Source organism: Phodopus roborovskii, unplaced genomic scaffold (genome assembly GCF_943737965.1).
Source record: "Phodopus roborovskii unplaced genomic scaffold, PHOROB, whole genome shotgun sequence".
Lineage (NCBI taxonomy): Eukaryota > Metazoa > Chordata > Mammalia > Rodentia > Cricetidae > Phodopus > Phodopus roborovskii.
In genome coordinates this window covers 72,972,498-72,996,499 of record NW_026126418.1, presented here as the reverse complement: position 1 = coordinate 72,996,499, position 24,002 = coordinate 72,972,498, and the positions used below count along the sequence as shown (strand labels likewise).

Here is a 24,002-nt window from a genome sequence, read left to right as displayed (position 1 = left end):
ACAATGGCTTTGCTCTCCAAGCTTACACCCTTGTGAGTTGATTTTTACTCTAGCAAGTGAGAGTGGGCGGGACAGGAGAGAAGGCTGGGTGGGCAAAGCTTGAGTCTCAATGTGAGGACCCAAGTCAGAACTCCCAATACTCTCATAAAACCAGAAACAGTAGTATGCACTCAGGGTTCTTAAAATAAGAGAAACTGAAGAGAGAATAATTCTTGGAACATAGGTCAACCAGCATGTTGTATGTAACAGCAAACAAAAAACCTCACCTCAACCAAGGTGGGAGGCAGGACTGAGACCCCAGGTCATCATCTGACCTCTACACACGCACCATGGCACAAGCATGCTTGCATTTACACAGATGAACAACACGAGTACTCGCGTGCACGCACACGTGTGCACATATACACACACACAGAGACAAAGTTGGGAGGTAAGCTACACGGAAGCAAGCAAAGGTTGAAAATGTTAGAGCCACACCCAGACCAGAATTAGAGTGTCTGCTAGTTTTCAATGCCCCAGCCCCATCTGGACATTAGGAGAGATCCCTCTGACCAGGAAACTCTAGTATTTGAGTGCCACATAGGAAGCACCAGGCAATCTGTTGCTGGGCACAGCGACATACGACTGTGTTCCCAGGTACTGAAAGGAGGCTAAGATAAGAAAGTTTGAGACCAGACTAAGCAACAGTGACACCAAAGTATTAGGTTCTATTCCCAACACAAAGGAGGGGGAGATGTTGAGTGAAAGACTAAAACTGATGGATGTGTTATTTATCACACACATAGCCCAGGGCTGAAGCTCTAGCACTGTGCTCCATCCCCCAGTCCTCTTTCACTTAGAGACAGGCTAGTGCAAAGTTGCCCAGGCTGGGCTTGACTAACTCTATAGCCTAGATAGGTTTTAAATTTGTGATCTTCCTACCTCAGACTCCCAAGAAGCTGTGATTATAACCCTGTGTTTCCAGACACTGAAAAGGTGACAGAAGACACTGGGCTAAATAAAAATAAGACAAAACTCTGCAAAGGAAATATAACTGAACTATGTGGCTGCTATGTTCATACGTGACTCTGAACCCCATCATGCAGCTAACCTTTATATTTTCCTAACAGAAACACTTCATTTCATGATAAAGGCTTCCTTTTAAATAAAATAAAAATATATTTAACTATTCAGAGTTTGGAGGAACTTGACAAAAATGTTCTCTTTTGGGTGGGTCTAGAGTTACAACTTGAGGTTATAGACTCCTAGCACACACAGACCAGTGTTCGAGAAGGACCAGGTTGGGTCTTTTACTTCCATAGTACCATGTCTACCTTATTCTGGGTCCACATTTGAATGTAACATCAAATAAGACTTCCTTCCCCTGAACAGGCCAATCTCCCTCACAACAGGTTATTTTCTAAACTATCGTATTATCAGCACTTAGGAGGCAGAAGCAGGTGGATTTCTGAGTTCTAGGCCAGCCTGGTCTACAGTGTGAGTTCCAAGACAGCTAGGGGTACACAAAGAAAAAAGCAAAACAAACAAATCAAACCAAAACAACAAAAAACCCTCAACAACATCTCCCTCCACACCCCCCCCAAAAAAACCCCTACACTAAAAACTGTGTGTGTGCATGTGTGACAGAGCATGTGGCAGGCAGGGGACACCTTTCAGGAGTCACTTCTCTTCTTCTACCACGTGCTCAGCCTGGCAGCAGGTGCTCAGCCCCATATCAGGTTCCAGATCAAGCATTCTGCTCTCGCTCTGGTTCTCCAAATTAAACCCAGGGCCTTCTGTGTGCCGAGAAGATGCTCTGTGACTGAGCCACCCCCAGCCCTGTAACACGTCTCTAATGTCATCACTATCAACCTGACTGCAGAACTGTGCAGGAAACCCACAAAGAGTCACAGTGTCAACACACGTGCACATACGACCTTTCCTTAAGGAAACACAAAAGAGCACTATGCAACATGGGGACTGTACCTGGTGTGGCAGTGAAACTAGAAGGTGGTGTTGATGTGATTGTCCCAAAAGTAAAGGCAGTCCTGAGGAGTGGAAAAAGAGAAGTTAAAAAGGGACAAACCTAAGACACAACATCACACTTTCAATATTCCTCCTCATAAATCATTCACATAATCTGCCCTTGGAGAATTGACAACTGGTGATAAGCAACAGCGGGGTGAAAATCCACATCCCAGAGGCAGGGAGGCCACTCCAGCATATCCAAGCAGAGAGGGAGGAGCAGCAGGAAGGCTCTGGTTGAGCTTTCCACAGGAGGCCTGGGCAGAGACTTATTTTAAGAAAATTTAAGTTGCAGCAGTGAAAAGAGAGTAAGAATGAGCACGGGAAGACGCTGGAGCAGATGCCTGCCTAGAGAGTGGCTGGGAAGTCTGGCAAGGTAGCAGGGGGACAGCAGGGAGTATCTGGGCTCACCTCCAGTCAAGAGCATCCCAGAAGACCTGCTGTGCAGGGAATGTGGCCGCAGTGTAAGGCAACAGCAAAGGCATATTTTCAATGGAATACACAGGGCACCAAGCCCATTAAATATAATAAACAGGCCAGGATTCAGATTTTCTCATCTATTGTTGCCATCTTCAAATGGACAAACACCTTCTAACGATGTGCTACATTTTTTTTTATCATGTTAAAAAAGCAAAAGCCTTAAAAAAAAAAAAAAAAAAAAATCTGGCCTCAACCTTGGCAAGAAAAGTTTATGAAATAGATAGGCCACTGTGGCTCACTGACCCAAATCTTTCCAGCTTTCTTTATAAACTGGAAGAGTATTTTCATTTCAGAGACATGTAAAGGACATGGTAACCCTTGGCCTTGAACTACTCTTTAAAGTCTTCTTCAATTACCCCTGAGAGGTATGGATGTAATGATTTACAACAATGGAAAACAAGCACAACTTCTCCCAATTGAATGTCAGTGCCCTTTCCTCTGCGCTGGAGGATGCTCGAGAGCACATTACTCAGGGGAAATGGGTGAAGTTAGTGGAGCCCAGGTACAGAAGCAGACAGTGAAAGTATCAGGGGTGTTACCAACAGAAATGAATACACAGCTTTTCAGTGGCAACAAGTCAGAGTCTCAGTCCTGAAAACCTTCAGCATCTTACCTGGCTTATACCATGGCACACACACACAGACAGTCTTCATTGAATTATTTCGTCAGCCTAACGGCTGCCACTGTTTCTTGAAAACAGATGTCCTTGCTGAACATAGCAGGTTATCCTACAATTCCAGTGCTTGGGAGATGGAGGCAGGAGGTTCAGGAGCTTATGGCTATCCTTGCCTACACAGCAAATTTGAGACCAGCCTAAACTATGAGTCTCTCTGTTGAGCATCCCCCCATTCCCTATCATCTACTTACAGATCAGAATTTCAGGATGGCTAAGAGATCCAGATCAGCACAGTGTCCCACAGTCATGCTGACTAACTACTAAACAATGTAAGAATAAAAACACCAGATACACTGGATGACCTGCAGAAGTGAACACTCTCTGCCAGAAAAAAAATGAGGTTTAGGTTTAAAAAAGAGCAAATATAATAACCCTGAACTGCAAAGGGAAAACAGATCCACATTAAAACATGAACTGCTGCCACTGTTTGTAGATGCACTGCCACAGATATAAGAGCTCAGGGTTTGTGTGCAGGTGGTTGATAGTGACTTAGCACTAAGTTCACCACTGACCCTGATGGAGCAAATGAGAAAGGTTTGTTGAGCTGCCCCACAGAAGATGGAGTCGAGGTCACAGTTGATTCTGTCTTGGCTGTCCCTGGACCTGAAACAGACAAAATAACAACAACCGAAAGTCAGTTAGAGGTACTGTTCTGATCTGTAATTCCCTACAGCTCAGACTGTGTGCTATAGCCTGCCTTGTGCTTAAGGTCTCTTAGTTTTGCTCTTTGGTTCTTTTCTTTTCTTTCTTTCTTTTTTTAAAAATTCAGCAAATACCAGTTTTCTTTTTTCCTAGCTATAGAGGTAAGGGACACTTGCTCTATATATGATCACTCTAGAAAACAGAAGTGTTGAAACTAAGGGAAGTAGCCATCAGCCCACGTTAAGCTTGACTCAATACTAAATTCAATGTGGGCTGTAGAAACATGCTCAGAGCCGCCTTGTCCATAACTGTCCATAGAGGCATCTGGATTGTCAGCAGAGTGCTGCTAAGATGATAAGGCCATTAAAATGACTAAGGTGAATGTGCCAGGAACAGAACAGGATGTTCACTGTAATGGGGCTTGAGAGTGGGTAAACAGTTACAGAAGCACACCCAGGCAATGTCTGTTCATGTTTCAAACAATAAAGTGGGCTGGTGAGATGGCCCAGCAGGTAAAGGCCCTTGCTGTCAATACTGAAGACTGAGCTCAGTCCCTGTAACCCACATGCAGGAATGAGAGTGACTTCTACAAGTCTTCTGACACTAACATGAACACTATGGCATGCACACCCCCTTCTACTACATAAATGCAACAATACTAAAAACTAACAAACAAAAAGAATGTAGTAACCTCAAGAGGTACACATAAAATTCTTAAGGGTACCTATGAAAAAGATCCCTAGGGCAGCTGCCACTTTCTATTGTTATATTTTGACACTGACTTTTTGTTGATATGTGACCATGTTATGATCAGCAAATCAAGGAAGTATTTCTATTACTGATGAGTAGGAGGAATTATTCTACAGGTTTCAGAAATATACATACAAGGAGGGAGGGAGGGAGAGGAAGACGGTGGGGAAAGAAGAAGAGCCAATGAGAGAGAGAGAGTAAGAGAGAGAGTGAGAGCGCAAGAGCGGGCTAGGTATAGTGGCTCATGCCTACAACCCTAGCACTTGGGAAGTTGAGGCAGGAAGATTGCTATAAGCTCAAGGACAAGGCTAGCCTGAGTTATAAGTATAGTGGGCTAATAGTGAGTTATAGGGAATCTATTTCAAGTAAACAAGAAAATGTTTCTGCAAAGACATGCAGTGTTTTCAGCCTAAAAGAGAAAAGTTCTTCTCTAAGCCTAGATAAGCTCCCAAGGGAAGACAGCAACAGACAGCGAGTGGTTGAGCATTGATGCGAACCACACTGCTGCAGACAACTCCGATTCAGAGGCCGTTGGTCTCCGAGTCTTAACCTTAAATGGAACAAAAGGCTCTGCAAGGATGTCCTTTAGACAACTAAGACACACGCTCTTCTGAACCGTTTTCAGAAATATTAACTAGCAAGAGCCAAACTTATTTTAATCCTAAATGAATCAAGCTTTTGCTTAACCCACTAAGTTGTTGTGGTCTATATAATAGTAGTTTTCATGTGTGTGAGGGACACCGAGTTTCAGATCAAGGCTCTGGATGACAGAAAGTGGCCATTATGAGAAGTGGGCAGCGGCTGTGTGATGTTCAGTCTCTCACAGAACCTGTTTGAGAACGGGAATGAAAATAAAAGCTAGGCTGTAGAGGCAATATGTAGAAGGATGCCAGCACAGGCTATTCAAATGGAAGCTGTGGATGCTCACCAGAAGGAGATCAGAGAAAGTTGATCATGAAGATCAGAGTATGGAGCCAGGCACTTGTTAGCCATAGAGGCCAGGCAGTGGTGGCTCGCCTTTAATTTCGGCACTTGAGAGATAGAGGCAAATAGATCTCTGTGAGTTCAAGGCCACCCTGGGTTACAGGAGACTGAAACAGTTTAAAAGAGAAACAGTGCTCACACCTTTGATTCCAGCATGTGGGTTCACATGCTTTTAATATCAGCCCTAGGGAGGTGGAGACAGGAGTGAAATGGCTGGGAGGAGACAGGTGCTCAGAGTATTCAGTTTGAGGATGCATAGGGACACCATTGGTATGAAGATTCAGTAGAGGTAAGACCTAGTAGCTGGCTGTTCTGCTTCTCTCGACTTTCAGTATTTACCCCTCTGACTCCTGGGTTTTTATTATTAAGACCAATTAGAATTCGAGCTACAAGTCATTGTAAAGGAGCTGGGAATGTAGCTCCGTTGGAAGAGTGCTCTCCTAGCACGCAGAAAGCTCTGCACTGTATAAAACCAGGGACAGTGGCACGGGCACAGAAGGCCAGCACTGGGGAGGCAGACACAAGCTCATCATCTTAGGCTACATATTAAGTTTGATGTGTCATGCCTGAGCTACACGAGATCCCCTGGGGGTGAGAAAGAAGTGAAAAGAGGGAGGAGAAGGCAAGGGAAAGGGGAAAGGAAAGGAGGGGAATGAGGGAGAATGGAAAGGAACGAAAGAGTAATTTATAACCTGTAAGGGTATTACGAAGTATGCCAATCTTTTCCCTTTGAGAAGAGAGGACAGCAATCAACTGTCTAACAATCTTCTCTCTAAACAATTATCATGCTATTGCTTCTTTTAGAAAAAGAACATCAAAAGTTTTCTAAGTGTTTAGTGTAAAGGCTTTCAAATTCAACTCCAAATTTCAGAAACTGTTAAAAGAGCTTAACAATCCCTCATAGCCAAGGCCTTTGAAATACAGCATCTCTTCTTGCCTCCTGCATGCTGGCTCTGTGATCTGCACAAGGAACTATCAGGAACATCGTTCAGCTTCATTCTCATAAAACAAACATGCAGTCTCACCTGCAGCTTTATCTCCAGAGGACAACTGACAGGATGCAGGTGTGGGCCCTGATGGCTTGAAGGAATTTATCAGAGACCCCTGTACAGAATACAAAAAAGGAAAAAGAAAAAAGTAAAAGTTTATGTTAAACTGTTAACCATCTTGGAATAAATGCCATGTAAAATGGAAATGCAAAAACATAAACTAAGTAAGCACAAATACTGGAATTCAACTTAATTACCCAAAAGAGGAGGAAAGGAAAAATAATAACCGTTTTAAGTCAATCACCTATACCATCATACTGGAGACAAGTGTGTGGCTCAAAGATGACATCTCAGTGCCGAGCAGTGTTTGCACATAAATGGCACTTGAATACTCAGTAGAAGAATGAGTGGGCAAATGAGGAAAGCAGTCTCGGCAATTAGTAAGCGTAGAGTGAGCAGAAAAACCACCTGGGCTTTCCATCTGCAGCACCTCTGTCCTCACCTGCCAAGGTGTATGAGTTAACTATACACTCTCCATGAAGAACAAAGGAACAAGATGGTGTTGGGAGCTCACACTGGACAGCTGTGAAGGCACAGTCTCAAACTCTGGTTTCAAGTGCAACCTGAAGCAGCTCATCCAAGGCAGAGCTGAGAGAAACTAAGACTACAGGGAATGTTCCAGAGACAGTCTGGTTTCCCTTCTACTAACCTCCTCCCGCCTTCCCCCCTACACACAACCAGGCTCTCTATTATTCTCTTTTGCACTGTTTGCAAACTCTGAAAAGCAGAATCAGATAATCCATACCCAACACTGACTCTAGACAGTACAGTGGGAGAAGTAAAGGGCAGAGACTGGTCAGCTTGGGGACCCAGCTGTTCCTACCAGTTACTGACTGGTTGAGCCCACATGACTCACCTGACCTCAGCTGCCTCAAAAGGGGCACATCTAAATGCCTACCGTTGAGTTGCATGAACTGAGATAATGTTATATAAACAAACAAATAAACCGACAACAGGAAAAAAAAATCCCTGCAAATTAGAACACCTCATTCAAAAGCATTCTATTAGCATGTAAATGGTTTGTGAAGACAGTGGTCAACTATGGCAAGACTGGCATCAATTATGGAAAAGAAGTAACAATCTTTTTAAGAATCACATTCATTTAAATAAAGTCAAGCCATAAAGTGACCTTCGGTTTTAAGAGACAGAACGCACAACTGCTAAAGAACACATCAATAAGATACCTGCTTAGCTTGGTTGGCAGCCACCGGGGCTAACACTGCATTTGGTGTTTTGGCTGTTGAGTGCGGCACCGAAGAACTGAAAAACACACAAAGCATTTGCTCAGATACAGGACTGGAGGACAAACATGCTCGTCCTCAAGCTGGCTCCCTGTTCAATAGAAAACACTTTGGGGCAGAACATAGATGTCTGAGACCCCAAGCAAACGCACTAGATATTTTGTTGATGAACTGGTTATTAAATAAAATCTGGGTTTTCAAACATAAAATCCAAAACAATGACCTTGTTAGCTTTTTCCTTTCTACAATTCCATGAAACAATTTGTAATCATTTCCAAATAGATGCTATTCTTATTGGGACAATTGGCATTCTTCCTTCCTGCCTCCCTAGTTTCAGACCAGGTAAGGAAGTTCCAATTCTTTTTTAAGACTGAAAAAAGGTGTTCAGTGGGATCTGTGGGGCATAAATGATCAGCTGCACATACAACAAAGGTGTTCTGAGACTGGATGCTTGCAGGGCAGCTGTGGGGGCTCCACAGCTCTGCTGCTCTATGGCCAGCCTGCACCTGTGTTGGCTACTCTATGAAGGCACACCCAATCCCAACCCTAAACACTGTACCCAGGGGACCATTGCTTCACTCCCTAGCTAGTGATAGCATATGAAGGAAATCCAACTATCAGTACAATCACAGACACAAGTCCTTAGCAGTTAGGGAAAGCTATTCAATTTTTTTTGTCCTCTGCCTAAAGCTACTTTATTGAAATGGATAGTAGCATTTGTAGTTATGGGATCTGTTTTTCAGAACTTCAGATTTGAGGGAGGAATAGTAATCACTTTCCACCAAAAATTAATTTGATGCCAGGCGTTGGTGGTGCACGCCTTTAGTCCCAATGCTTGGGAGGCAGAAGCAGAAGGTTCTCTGAGTTCAAGGCCAGCCTGGTCTACAGAGCGAATTCCAGGACACAGAGAAACCCTGTCTCGGAAAAAAAAAAAAAAAAAAAAAAAAAAGAAAAAAAAGAAAAGAAAAGAATTTAAAGAGGGAAGGTAAGCTCACAGCTCATTGAGAAACATCAATAAACAGCTTAGTTCTTATAGTCCGTGAGGGTCCTCTGTGGGAATAACAGAGACCCTTCCCTGACTTGATTAGACTGGAAAAGAAAAACATACTCATTTTCAATGAAACAAAACCCCCATGATGATTCTGCCAGAACAAAAGCTGCAAAAGTGCCCCTGAGACATTCCACTACACAGGTCCTTAGGTACCACACCTACCCTCAGCTCTGCTCATTTCCAACAGAGAGAAGGAATGTGCTGGCCAGACTGCTGGGACCTGAGAACCCAGGGTGGATTCAGTCAATTTGCTGACAGATACAGTTTGAGCTCAGGGACCCACAAGGGAAATAAGCCTCTTTTATGTAAAACTAGAAATGAAGATTAAAAACAGCAATTTATCTACATCTAGGAAAATATTTATACCTAAAATTTAATGACAACATGATGGTACATTAAATCCCAACAGCTCAGTTGCATTCAGTTATTGTTCTATTTACTTGTTCTATTGACATACTACATGTCTCCTGGGCATCCCAAATCCCCAAACACAAAACCAGGAGGCACAGGACTAGCCATGTGACACCTCTGTAGAGAAATGCTGTTTGGCACAAGCAGCCAATAAACCAACCCATAAGCCAGCTCCAAGAAATCTCTACCACAACTCAAAGGGGCCAACAGCAAAGAACAGCACACCCCCAAATGAACAGGCTCAGAAACAAACACAGCTGTGCCAGAAGAAGGAGCACAGCAGCTAGAAATGGTCATGAGAATATATGGGAAAACCAGGTTCAGAATTGCCATATTTTGGGTAACTTTATTCTGCTTTCCAGCAAGATCTGACGTCACTTGTGCACTCTGTCCTCAAGAGAAACAACTGGGCTGGGGGTCGGCTCAGTGGCTGAGAGCACTTGTTGAGGACCTAGGTTCAATTCCCAGTATACACACAACAGTTCACCATTACCTGTAACTAACTCCAGGGAATATAATAGCTTCTGGTCTATATTGGCATCTGTCACACACATGATGTACACACACACATGCTTGGAAAACACACACGATCTAAAAGAGGAAGCAACTATCACAGGACCAGAGCAAAAAAGGACACAATGAGACCCAGAGCTGCTGTGAAGCACTCCAGTGTTTTGAAGTATTCTGCACACTGTTGGAAAAAGGGTCAGAAATGACTCATTCTTTCATCCGTTTCAACAGCTTAAATGGCCTAAAGCATGAGGCACATGCCTTCTTTTAGAAAATTTTAATTATTAGCATATCTTTTAATAAACATGAGGAGGCAGAACCAAACTACATCTACTGGGTTATGTAATGAATAATGAAATTTTTGAAAAGTGGGGCAAGTAAATCCCCCCCCCCAAAACAGGGTTTCTCTGTATAGCTTTGGAACTCACCTTATAAACCAGGCTGGCCTCAAATTCACAGAGATCCACCTGCCTCTGCCTCCCGAGTGCTGGGATTAAACGCATGTGCCACCAACCCCAGCCTCTCTTTTTGTTTTTGTTTTTTTTTTTTTTTTCAAAAGTGGGGCAAGTAAGTAAAGATGAGAGTTTATCAAGAAAATAAGAAACAATAAACACAGAGGAAAAAAAGAGAAATTAATGAAAATGTTATTTTATGTATTCTTGTATTTTTTTTTTTTTTAAAGAGGCAGGGGTTCTCTGACCTAGAACTCATTCTATAAACCAGGCTGTCCTTAAACTGAGATTGGCCCACCTCTGCCTCCCAAGGGCTGGGATGATTAAAGTATGGACCACCATGCCAAGTGAATGCTACTTTTATTTAATACAGCTGCCCTTAACCTGTGGGTCATGGTGTTGCAGGTTGAATGACACTTTCACAGGACTCACCTAAGACAGTCAAAAAATATTTATATTATGATTCATAACAGTAGCAAAATTACAGTCATGAAGTAGAAATGAAAATCATTTTATGATTGGGGGTCACCCCAACATGAGGAACTGTATTAAAGGGTCACAGCATTAGGGAGGTTGGGAACCACTGATTTCATAGAATCCAAACCTACCGAGACATTCCTGAACCCTGCCCATGGCTAAATACTTATCAGCTATTGTCCCCTCTGCTGACCCTCATGTTTCTGAAGACAAAGCACTTTCCAAAAGTCTCCTCAATGGATTTGCAGTTTCTCTTGAGACAGAGGCAAAGTAGATTTCTGAGTTCAAGACCAGTTAGGGCCACAGTGAGACAGCCTCAAAACACAAAAAAAAAAGTACATAAGAAATCCATTTACAAGACAGCTAGATGTTTATAACAATGCACCACAAGGTGTGAGACAGGCAGAAATAAAATGTATAGTAACAACACACAGGAGGGAGAAACAGCCCTGGGCTGAGGTAGACTATATACTTTATAGCCTAATGGAGTTATCATCAATGAGCCAAACAAAAAGACTAAACACTATACAAATACTCAAGTACAGCATGTGAGAGGCTAATAGGAGCTGCCACAAACAAGTCTCTCCTTGCCATGAATTTAGAAAAAGAAATATATACTAAGGCCTCAAATCCAGTAACCACAAATCAGTCAGAAAACCAAAAGAAGAAATGTAAGCTGGAACTTACACACAGTGCACACAGGGGCAGCACCATAGGTTCAAGCTAAGCCGACACCACCCAAGATGTTAGCTAAGAAGCATGCCTTCAGAGTAGTTTAGAATCCAGGTTTAAATGATGACACCTTTAACCATTAACTTGGGAGAAGCAGGACTTCTTTTCCTGACAGCATCCAAATAAAACCCAAACAGCTTTGTGAGTATATGCTGCTTCCATGCATTGGACTTTCTGCTCAGTGGCTGAAACAGTGACTTTTTCTAACTGCTAAAGAACTTTTTAATCAATAAAGAAAATTTGAATTTAAAAGTAGCATGCTATGCTATCAGTGAACAAAGAAAGACAGAGCAGAACACTTGGGAGGTAGAAGCAGTAGTGTCAGGAATTCAGGGTTATTCTCAGCAACATACTGAGCTCAAGGTCAGCCCGGGCTATGAGACTTAAGAGTGATTTGAGAGGGAGGGAAGGGGAGGGGGAGGGGGAGAGAAAGAGAGGGAAAGAGATTATTTTGACACATTAAAAAAAGGCAAACTGTAGATTGTAGATTAATATTCTTTAAAAAACAAAACAAAACAAAAAAAAAAACAAAACAAAACAAAAAACCCTCCAGAAGATAGCTTTTCTCTTTTTTTGTTTTTTTTTTTTGAGATAGGGTTTCTCTGTGTAGCCATGGCTGTCCTGGAACTTGCTCTGTAGACAAGGAAAGAGATTATCTTGACACATTATTTAAAAAAAAAAAAAAAAGGAAATTATATATTAATATGCTTAAAAAACAAAAACAAATAAACAAACCCCAAAATAACTCTAGAAGATAGCTGTTTTTGTTTTTTTGAGACAGGGTTTCTGTCATGGCTGTCCTGAAACTTATTCTGTAGACCAGGCTGGCCTCCACCTCACAGAGATCCATCCTGCCTGCCTCTGCCTCTTGAGTGCTGGGATCAAAGGCATGCACCACCACTGCCTGGTGATTATTTTTATTTATATGTATGTATCTGTGCAGGTACCTCAAGAAGTCAGAAGAAATGGTCAGATCACGAGTAGCTATGAGCCATCCAACATGGATGTGAACTATCTCTACAGGCTATCAATTAATATTTAGATAGATGGAGGAATTTCTAAAATGTTAGCAAACCAATTAGAATCACATACTTAAAGGGCAATTGATCAAACATTCAAAGACTAACCAATGCTTTGGGAATAAACAGAGTGAAGTGGGCCACATCTCATACCGTTTACAGGAGTAAACTCAAGGCAGGCTCTAAAACACATATAGTAACCCTTAAGACCCTTAAAGGATTGGATGTGGATGATATGGAGTGGCAGTGAGGTGGGCTGGGCAATGGGACACAGTCATGTCCAGAGCAGGGGTAGTAGTAGTATTGACCATTGATTGCTGCTGCAGGATTTTCAGGTCATTATGTTTTACAAGCTATATGAAGTATATGGAACCTCAAATAAAAACATTTTCCTGAAGTCTACCAAAATCTGTCTTCAGTGGTGAGTAATAGAGAGAGGTAGTTGACTCCAAACTGGCAAAACAGGAGGCAGTATTGAAACAAGGTGTGAGCCCTACTGCCAGTAAAGGAAAGATGTTCATTTCTGAATTACACTCTTAAACCACCCAGACAAGGGAAGATGGGTCTCCTTATACAGCAGCCCAAATTAGTGATGGGAAGACTTGTAGAAGATCAAGCTAAAAGCAAAGTAAGTGTATGTGAATCTCAAGTCCATTTGTTTATGTATGAGAACTAATTTTTCTAATAAAATGACTTAAAGAGCTACAGAACAAACAGAAATGTCCATTTTATTTATGATCCGTAATTAGGTATCCCATCTCAAAGGAGGTGGATGACATCTTGAGAATGACATCTGAAGTTGCCCTCTGGCCTCCAAATATACCACTATAAGCATGTTAAAAAATAGCAATCCAGATATTGTCTACCAGTGTAACTCCTTGAGCTGATCTCCCAGTGGCCCCTTTTCCTCTCTGCCTTCCTTTATTCCGGCTACCAGAGACCTCCAGGTGCCACAGGAACATGCCAGACACACTCCTACAATACATGCCCATGACTGGAACTCACAAAGTCTTGGTTTGTTTTGTCTTTTCTGACCTCAAAAACAAAACAAACAACAAAAAGAATTTGTGGAAAGAATTTAAAACAAGTATGTGTCTGGTGTGTTTTGGCTAATAATAACAACAAATAAATAAGTCAAAAGCCTACCACTTGCTGGGTGGTAGAAGTGTATACCTTTAATCCCAGCACTCAGGAAGCAGTGGCAGGAGGACCTCTGTGAGTTCCAGAACAGCTTAGTCTGTAGATGGAGGCCAGGGTGGCACAGAGGAAACCCTGTCTAGGAAAGGAAAAAAAAAAAAAAAAAAAAAAAAACCAAAAAAACCAAAAAACCCTGCCTGCCCCGCCCCCAAATCCGACCACTTGTTGGTACCCATTTCGTTCCACTTCCTACTAGGATTCTAGCTATTCTGGCCTTTCGACAATGCCAAATGTGCTCTGCCCTTTCCTAGGTTTGATTTCTGCACACTGCATCATTACTCTGTTTACTCTACCTAGCACCTTCTGATCATTCTTCCAAATTCAGCTAAAGTATCTTCTTAACTCTTCCCCAAGCCCAGATCTGCCTGAGTGCCTTATTCTGTTTTTCTAGCACCTGGAATCTCTTCTGCACCCACATGACACTGAAATGAAACTATGCAACTGGTTGGTTGGTGGTCTTCTTGTTGAGATCTCTGTACGGCAGCAGAGATGAATATCTTCTTTACTACTTCCTGTCCCTAACCTCAGGCAGGGCAGTACCACTCACACAACTGATGCTCTGCAGGAAGCTGCAGAAGCAAGTGACCCAAGCACTACTGAGTGTGAACAGCTATGGAGCTGTCCAGCTAAATATGGAAGGAAAGAAAGAACAGCCTCACAACTATACAATACAGTGGGGTAGATCCCCAAAGAGCAGTTAAGTGCAACATTAATATACTTCAGAGATGGCTGCTTGCAAGACCCTCAAAACCAGTCATTTCACAATCACTATGCCCCATGGGAATGACTATTTAAAAGGGCTAGCGAGTTCCTGGGGACATAGTTGTGAGAGGTGCTCAATGTCTGTAACTCTGTATGTTCCACACTGTGGAAGGAGAACCAACTCCCCACAAGTTGTCTTCTCATCTCCACACATGTGCCTTTGGCACATATGCGCACATGAACAAAACATATCTGAAAACAAATTTAAAGCTAAAATGAAAATAAAATATGGTTTAGGCACTGGATGCACAAGTTAAATAACTGTATCAGAGTCCAACTCTGATGGCTTAGCAGAGGACCTGGGTTCAGTTGCCAGCACCCATGCAGGGGGGCTCACCAAAAACACCTGTAAGTCCAAGTTTCAAGAGGCTCTGACACTCTCTCTGGTCTCCATAGGCTCCTGCATGCACACAGTGCACATCAACTCATACAGGCGCGCGCGCATGCGCACGCACACACAAACACACACACACACACACACACACACACACACACACAGAGAGAGAGAGAAAATGAAGAAGAGATTTTTAAAACCCTCCTCCAACACTTGTGGTATTTTTGTTGGAGAAGAGCTAGAAGGCCTGCTGTCAAAGTGGGAGCATGAGATGTGAGGAGGTGAGCTGAACACAGACGGGCAAAGGTGCTTCTCTTCCTTGGTGAGTGGTCAATGTCACACTGTGCCCGCATGCCTTGTCTTACACAGCATTCTGCCTGTCAGTGGCTTTCTGCCTTCTCTGTGATGGTAATCTGCTGTAGTTCCCAAACTCTGGTGCTCAGTTCTCTGGGGAATTCACAGCAAACACAAATACCAGCCTTTAGTCATTCCAAGACAGCAAAGAGGGCAAATTTGGTTTTTTGGCTATTAGTATGACATTGAGTTAATTATACATTTTTGTAGCAGGCAGTGTTGGTAAATAGACCAACATGTAAACAACTGAAGTCCGTCCAGCAGACAGTGTGGCAAGGCCACTCAAAATGAAAATGGAGTCTTGGGTAGGCAGGTCTGCTCACAGTAGCAATAGAGAACTGGAGTGCAATATAAAACACAGGGGCCTATAGCTGCTCCCCTTGCCACTGACTATATATGGGCACCAGACACTGGGTCCCCTAAAGACACTGGTCCTTGACAATCCCCCATACAAGCCAAAGGAATGTCCCCCAACACTTCCAGACAGCAAAGGGAAGCTAGTTGCTCTAGAGGAAATGTGGCTTCAAAATTGTGTAGTGAGGAGGGCATAAGTGGCATTCATAACACACGCACGTACATGGAGGATGGGGCTGGCTGGCCCCAAGCACCTTGAGCCCTGGAGAAGACCAAAGTCAAGTGAGCGCTGGCAAGTATCTTGTCTAAAACAACATGGAGGAAAAGCAGAAGTTCTGCGAGTGCAGCTGCTTGCTCTTAAATACTGTTCTTTCTTGAAGAAGACAAGTTAAATTAAAAGGAAGCAAATTCTGGGAGAGAAGAAAGTCACTGGCAAACTCATTGCTCAGTAGTCACTAGACTTGAAATGTCAATATCGGAACCCTGGGAATACTAAGAAAAAAAAGGGGGAAGATATATCAAACTTCACACTTGACTGATAGCTTAGTGGGTGCCCATGCAACTTTGCAGCCAGCAAAGTATTCACAGACTACAGGCTGTGAATTGCAGCCAATTCTTGGCAAGATGAAACGTCCACCTTCCAAAAAAACTTAGTTGTGGCTGCCCATTCCTTCACAGGGAGAAAAAAAAAAAAAAAAAAAAAAACCCGACATGACAACAGTGCTCCCTCAAGACAAAGTGCCTCCACACAGCAAACGGTGGGGTGAACATACAAAAGAGCTGTGACGTACCCCATGGCCAGAGAAGGGGCGGCAGGGTTACTCTTCAGTTCCTGTACGTTCACCACTTGAGGAACATTCTTCAAAGTTGATTCAGTTAGCGTGCTCACAGCTATGTAAACAAGGAAGACAGAGAACACATTAATTCCTGAAAAGGACTAAAAAGCCTATCTTTGTAGAAATGAATTATCAAGGATATAACCTTGAGCAGCCAGCAACCTTATATAACGGAAATATACTCAGCAATGCAGTCAACAGAGCACCTGGCTGACTCGTATTAAATGGACTTGATGCCATCTAATAAAACACATTGGTACTGAGGAACAATTCCCTGGCCAGCTTTCTGCAGCAGAACCCAGGTACCTGCCACATTGTTGGCTCATCTATCCAGAGGATTAACAGCCTTCAGTTCAGGGCTGCTGCCATTCATTCATCTATCCGTCTTTCCCCACAGGCTTGTGATGTGACAGGCTCTGTGTAAGTGTGCAAATACAAAAGCTTCCTAAAGTACAGCTTCTTTATTGTCACCGGGGCTTAAACAGACAGATGACACAGTGAGCAAAGTGGAAAACAGAGCTTGGAAAATAACGCCAGAAGAGGCCAAGAGGCCTGAAGTACATACATCTGACATGGACCTATTTATTTCTTACCTCATCAGCTTTATTATGTTTTTTTTTTTTCTCTCTCTCTCTTTTTTTTTTTTTCCTCATTTGAGACAAGGTCTCATTATGTAGCCCTGGCTGTCTTAGAACTCCCTATGTAGACCAGGCTGACCTCAAACTCATATCTTCCTGCCTCTGCCTGCCAAGTGCTGGGATTAAAGTTATACACCACCATCTCCAGCTTTTTACTTTTTTGTCTTAATTTTCCACCATATTTTATAACCCTTAATGACATTCTGTTATTAACAACTGGAAAGGCTTAAGCAAAGCTCTCTGGTCTCCTGGGCAAACCTGGCATCCTGGGGAAGAGCTGGGGAATGCTGCCTACACTGTACACAATTCACCTCAACAATTGAAGATGTCTCCATCTTACAGGCTTGCTCTAAGAGACAGTGAAGCTCAGAGCATTTCCTGCTGAACACACCATCCTAAACCCTGACAGATCTTAACATCATAAATCATCTGCTGGACTTGGAACCTCATCAGTGTAACGCCAGATCCCATCTGCACATATGCACTATGTGTTCTGAAAGTTTAAATGTACCTTAAAGAGTTAGCCTGTCTTTACTTTTTATTATTTATTGTATGTATCTTAAGGTTATATTTAAATGACTTATTGCTATTTGCCTTTTTAAGAAATAATTTATTTTTATTTTATATTCATTAGTGTTTTGCCTGTGTGTATCTCTGTGTGAGGGTGTCAGATCTTGGAAATACAGACAGTTGTGAGCTGCCATGTGGGTGCTGGAAATTGAACTCAGCTTCTCTGAAAGAGCAGTCAGTGCTCCTAAACCATTGAGCCATCTCTCCAGCCCCCACTTTATTTTGTTTTGAGACAGGGTTTCACTCTGTAGGCCACACAGATCCCAAGTTCACCATATAGGCCAGATTGGCTGTGAACTTGGAACAATCTGCCTACTTAAGCCTCTGAGTGTGGATTACAGGTATGAGCCACTGTCTGGCTCACAATTCTTTTTTCCCTATATGAAACAACCATGTCTCTTTGAGTCTACTTAAGTGAAAATATATGGCACTAACAGTTTTCAACTGTGGTACTTCACATTGGGAACAGGTAATCCTTCCTTAGTGTGTGTGTGTGTGTGTGTGTGGGGGGGGTGTCTTTGTGTTTTAAGATTCTACCTTAACTTCCCCAGGCAGCACTCCTGCCAATTGTCTGGGCCAGGTGGAAGGAGGAACAGCCTCTGACTGAGAACCACTGGCTTGCCAAGCTGACAAGTATTGATAACCAGCCCTGAGTCCAAGCCCTAGACGGTCATTAAGTCTTAACTAGAGACCAGTGACAACATCAGCACAAAACGGTGCATCTGTGAAGGCTGAGCTCTAGTATGTACAGCTTGGGTAACTTTCTCTTCTGACTCTCTCACTACTGGAACACAAGTAGGTACACTACAGCCACCCTCCCAGTGGCTGGGAACCTTAAAATATTGTTGTAATGATATTAGATGGTCTAATTTCCAAGATCAAATTAGGACCAAAGCAGAGATCACCAATCAAAAGTGGGAATTATCAGCATCAAAACCCTTCAATTCCCAGAAACTAAACGTGTCACATCTAATACCTACCCTTCAGAGCAAAACACTTGAGACCTACTCTCTGGCTCCTGGGAGATCTACTCACAGGGGTGAAGGCCATAGAGTTAGCCTTCTATTCTGAGAAGCAGCAAAAGAGACAGATGTCTTCCACCCCAAAGCCCACGCCTCTGACCTGGACAGATCATAGTCACTCTCCTAGGAATGGGGCTACAGCCTTTACCTGGTGCCTGATTGGCCATCTGCCGTCTCAGGGCTGCAGCAGCTGCTGCCTGGGGAGCTGCGACGGTGTGGGAAGGACCTGGGGCACCATGCTTAACTGTTTTGGTTGCCAGCATTGTGCTGTCGGCTCCCTGAGGAATAACTTTGCTGGCTGATGTAGAGACTGAGGGGAAAAGAAAATTTACCAGAAAAATGGGGTCAGTGAAGGGAACACAGAAAAGTTAAAATGGTAAATTCTATTAGGCTATGGGAAAAATGCTAAAATTAAAAATTCTAAGCACTACAAGAGAACATTTAGAGCAGTACAGAGCTTGATTTCTTGTAAAATGGAACTGTTTTAGTACTGTGTCTCTGCTAGAAGTCACCATGACACAAAGGCAGTGAACACACAATGGAGACAGCACAGTGAAAGACTGCCACAGTGGCTCACCAGCCACAGTGGCCCATGGTCAGTTTTAGTTGCTGACTTACCTGAAGAGTTCATCACAGCAGGTGAAGAATTATGAATCAGGTGAGGCTTAGCAAAAGGCATTGCCTGGGGCAGGAGACTGGGTTGGATAGAAGGTGTGCGAACCACAGGAGCATGCCGATGGACCTGGACCACGGCTTCCTCCTCTTTGCAGGGTGACCGTGCATCTTCTGCCTCCAGAGTCTGAGAGATGGAGGATGTGGAGCTGGCTTCATCTAAGTCTTCATAGTATCTCTGAGACAGGAAGGCCGACCGAGACAGGCTGGCTACAGAAGCCCCACAAGAATACAACAGACAGAGCAAATGCAAAGGCGATGTCATTTCACTGCTAAGAGACTCATCCAACTTGTAAAGCATTTCATTATTTTATACTTTAGGTGAAAACAGCTACTGATGAATGTGAATGATGATGGTTTGGGGTCTTCAGAAGCTAAGCTTCGAGGTCAGGGATGGATAACTATCAGACAAAAGACTGAAAGAGACAGAATCAATCCTAGTACAAAAGCAGTGTGGGAGATAACAGGCAAGCTCATAGGGCAGGGATAAGGATCACATATCACCACTGCTTTCCAACAGTGACCTACACCTACAATAGCCTATCAGAGTGGGAATGACCTCAGTCTGAGTGTCTCAAACACTTCTATATGAGCCCAGTGATTCTCAACATGGAACTTAACTCTGGCCTTCTCTGCTCTTCCTTCTTTATTTTTATTTATGCCAACGTCTACCTCAAACTTCAGAACAGGTATTTTTACTGTACACTGGAAAAACAAAATGCCTGCCCCCCTTTCCTTCTGCTATTGCTTGTCTGTCCTGTAGGCAGATCATGCTACATGTCCTAGCATAAGTGTGACACAACAAATGCAACTACAAACCAGTGCTACATGCCAGGGTCCTGCTGCCCGCTAGACACTACAGCTATTTAAAGTAGTTAACTACAGCTGTATGGTGGCACTTGCCTTTAATTCCAGCACTCAGGAGGTAGAGGCTGGTTGATCTCTGTTGAAATCAAGGCCAATCTGGTCTACATACTTCTAGGTAAGCAAGAACTACAAAGGGAGACCCAGCCTCAAAATAAACAAACAAACAAACAAATAAGAATAAATTAAGTGGGGGCTGGGGAGATGGCTCAGTGGTTAAGAGCACTGACTGCTCTTCCAGACGACCTGGGTTCAATTCCCAGCACCCACATGGCAGCTCCTTGCTGTGTTGAACTCCAGTTCCAGGAGACTCAACACTCTCATACAGACATACACACATGCAGGCAAAACAACAACGCACATAAAGTAATTAAAAAAAAAAAAGTAAATTAAGTGTAAAGAAATAGAAAGTTCTATTTTTCGGATGCGCATTTCAAGTACTCAATGGGCAGCAGACTTTACAATCTGGACCATACTGTTTCCAAGTATTTTGAGGCAAACAACTATGTGGTAGATCACTTAGAAATTCCATTTAAGTATATGATGTCAGAATTTGAAATGTTAAAGTTTATTTTCTGCAAACAACTTGATATTTTTATGGTTCAACATCAAGAATGTAGATTCCCCATGTCTTACATTTCTGACCCAAAGTTGTTCAGCGGGGCCCTGGGGAAGTTAACTGAATTAATTTATCTATGTTATACAGCAGAGCTATTATTTTTATAGTCTTTGTACATTTAACAATGTTACCTTGTCAAGACATACAGTGAAAAAAATTAAAGCTGCATTCCTAAATTCTAAGGAACACCAACAAAGGGGACAAAAGTGCTCGGAAGTGCACCTTTACCATAACTCCAACAGAGCAGCTCAGCCAACACCTTTGAGTCCAGCTTCTGCCCTAGCAGAGGACCTAGCTGAGCCTGAACTGACTGTACAAGCTGCAGCAGCAGATGCTATTATGAACCACTAAGTCTGTGGTGATCTGTTGCAGCACATAAAGGAAACTAACACAAAAGCCCCCATGAAGCCCTATTACCTGTCTTCTCACTAAATAGTCAGGAAAAACAAAAAGGAACAGGGCAGGTATGGGTTCAGTCATAGAACACTTGACTAATGTGTGCAGCCTGGGTTTGATCCTCAGTACCAAAACAGTCCTAACACCAAGTATGCTATAGTGTACTGGGGACGGGAGAGTAATGCAACTGTGATAATATTAACTATTAAATAGAGATGGATGCTCCTTTAGCTACAACAGGGTCACGATGGATAACCTGCTATAAGATCAGAAACAAGTCATAAGGGCAGCCAATACATGGAGGCTGCCAAACACCACAGCTTTGTCTGATCTATACTATATGTGCTCAGAAACTCATAGTAACCTACTGTTAGGCAAAATCACCCAACAGAAAGCTTAATTTATAAGCAAGTATCAAGTACCTTGTATAAAGTTCTGAACACTGCCTTGGAACTGGAAGACAGGAGCACATTTTTCCCCACAGTAAAGTAGAAGAGTCAAATCCATGCTAATGTTATGGATCATTCCACACAGGTGAAGGGTAATAGGTGCTCCGTGACTAGATTATTTTCTTCTTTCTTCCTTCCCCTCCCTCCCTCCCTCCCTCCTTTCCTTCCTTCCTTCCAAGACAGAGTTTATCTGTGTAGCTTTAGAGCCTGTTCTGGAACTTGATTTGTAGACCTAGACCAGACTGGCCTCTAACTCACAGAGATCTGCCTGCCTCCCAAGAGCTGGGATTAAAGGCATGTACCACCACCGCCCAGCTGTGACTAGATTCTTAGAGGCATCACTCTTTTCTCAAAATAATAAATTAAAAATGACACACAAACATAAAATTAAAAAATACATGCAAAGATATAACTTCCACATATCCACATAACATTCTTTAAGAAGAGCAAATGTTATCCTGGAATCAGATGGAAGCAGATGCAGAAATCCATAACTAACTAATGGGCCAAGCTCCTGGAGTACAATCAAAGTGAGGAACAAACGACAGTATGAACAGAGGAGTCAAGACCATGATGGGGAAACTCACAGAAATTACCTAAGCTAGTGAGAGATCACTGACTCAGGTCTGACAAACGGGAAACCTTCGTAAGACCCAACTAGACTCCCTTAATATAGGTGACAATGGTGTGACTGGGACAATATGTGAGGCCACTGGCAGTGGGTCCAAGATCTAACTCTAATGCACAAACTGACTTGGTGGAACCCATTCTATATGGAGAGATATCTTGCCCAGTCTAGACGGAGGGGTTCAGGAGTAGAGAGGTGCCTTGGTCCTGCCTCAACTAGATAATTGATGGGACAGACTTAGCAGACTTCCTATGGGAGGCCTTACCCTTTCCATGGAGCAGATGGGAGGGGATAAGAAAAGTGGGAGGAGAGAGGGGGAACTAGGATTGGAATGTATTAAAAAACAAAACAAAACAAAACAAAAAAAAAAAAAAAAAAAAAAACAAATGTGGTGGGTAGAAGTGAGATTTGTGTGTGCACCTGTGCACGAGCATGCATGAAGAAGCTGGAACAGGACATTACTCAGAGGCATTTTCTCACTGAGTCACAATAGCTACCTTGGATAGGCTTGTTAATCAGAGACATCTAGTGATTAGCCTGTCTCCCCCATGTAATGCTGGGATTATGGGCACAGGCAAACATTCCCGTCTTTTTAATCTGTGCTGGGGATGTGAACTCAGGGCGGCACACAAGAAGAGCAGGCGTTTTTAGTTTTTAGCCCCAAGACAGGGGTTTCTAAGAAGCGGGCATGTTCTCTCTTTTTGTTTTACAAATGTGTAAGATTTATTTAAGTGCATTGGTGTTTTGGCTGCATGAATGTCTGTGTGGGGGTGTCAGATCCCCTGGAATTGGAGTAACAACTGTGAACTGCCATGTAGATGCTGGGAATTGAACCCAGGTCCTCTAGAAGACCAGTCAATGCTCTTAACTGCTGAGACATCTCTCGGCCTCCATGGTTTGTTTAACTTCAGTAGAGGTTACACATTTAGTTTTATTTCCTGTACCTTTTTTGTGTATTACATTATAATTTTAAAGTTTTAAGAAAGATTATATGTAGCCGGGAGGTGGTGGTGCATACCTTTAATCTCAGCAATCAGAGACAGGGGCAGGTGGATCTTTGAGTTTGAGGCCAGCCTGGTCTACAGAGCTGGTTGTAGAACAGCCAGGCATACAGAGAAACTCTGTCTCAAAAAACAAAACAAAACAAGTATATGTAAACTGTGGGTGGTGGCAATGCCTGAAGTCCTAGCATTCCAGGAGGTAGAGATAGAGTTCACTCTTCATAATGAGCACTGTTCAGAGTTCATAAGTTCATTGCTATCCTCCACTACACAGAGTTGAAAGCCACTCTGGGTTACATGAGACCCTAGCTCCAAAACAAACAAAGCTTCCATATCTCGAGTTATCCTTCCTAGTGCATGTGCTATTATTAAACAAGTATACTGTGCGGCCTCAGCATAGTTTATCTTCTTTGTTCACATTTTGAGTGGTCAGACCTTGTTATCTTATTTGTCACTATCTGGAACCAAAATAGGCAATCACATTTGCTGAATAAACAATTACATAAACCTCATGTCTAAGGACTCAATCATAAAGATATAATCAGATTTACGAATAAGGATGTTTCATATAACCTCCTGGCAACAAACAGGATTAACAAGATTGGGCAAATGTGTGGCAGCTTTCTAATACAAGGATGTGTCCTACAATCAGCATCAGGCACATGTTCAAAGAGCACAAACAGAAACTAGAAAAAAGTTTCTGAGAAGTCTGATCACAGTGGTGTTAGCTCCAGATAATAGGCATCAGTGTCTGTCCTGGTGTTTTTTGTTTGTTTGCTCATTTGTTTTCTGTGAACTTGACATAAGCTGGAGCTATAAGTGAAGAGG

General features: G+C 42.8%; 1 protein-coding gene across 6 annotated transcripts in view; it reads right to left on the bottom strand.

The window, feature by feature from the left end:
* Nup214 (nucleoporin 214) overlaps positions 1 to 24,002 on the bottom strand; it is an 83,343-nt gene that overhangs the window by 25,768 nt on the left and 33,573 nt on the right. For all 6 annotated transcript variants that reach the window (XM_051185142.1, XM_051185144.1, XM_051185145.1 and 3 more), the window contains exons 22-28: positions 19,164 to 19,427; positions 18,694 to 18,855; positions 16,271 to 16,370; positions 7,770 to 7,845; positions 6,562 to 6,640; positions 3,673 to 3,763; positions 1,966 to 2,027 (exon numbers count right to left, since the gene is read on the bottom strand). In XM_051185142.1, the coding sequence (XP_051041099.1) occupies positions 1,966 to 2,027; positions 3,673 to 3,763; positions 6,562 to 6,640; positions 7,770 to 7,845; positions 16,271 to 16,370; positions 18,694 to 18,855; positions 19,164 to 19,427 (834 nt within the window). The remainder of the gene's footprint in view (positions 1 to 1,965; positions 2,028 to 3,672; positions 3,764 to 6,561; positions 6,641 to 7,769; positions 7,846 to 16,270; positions 16,371 to 18,693; positions 18,856 to 19,163; positions 19,428 to 24,002) is intronic.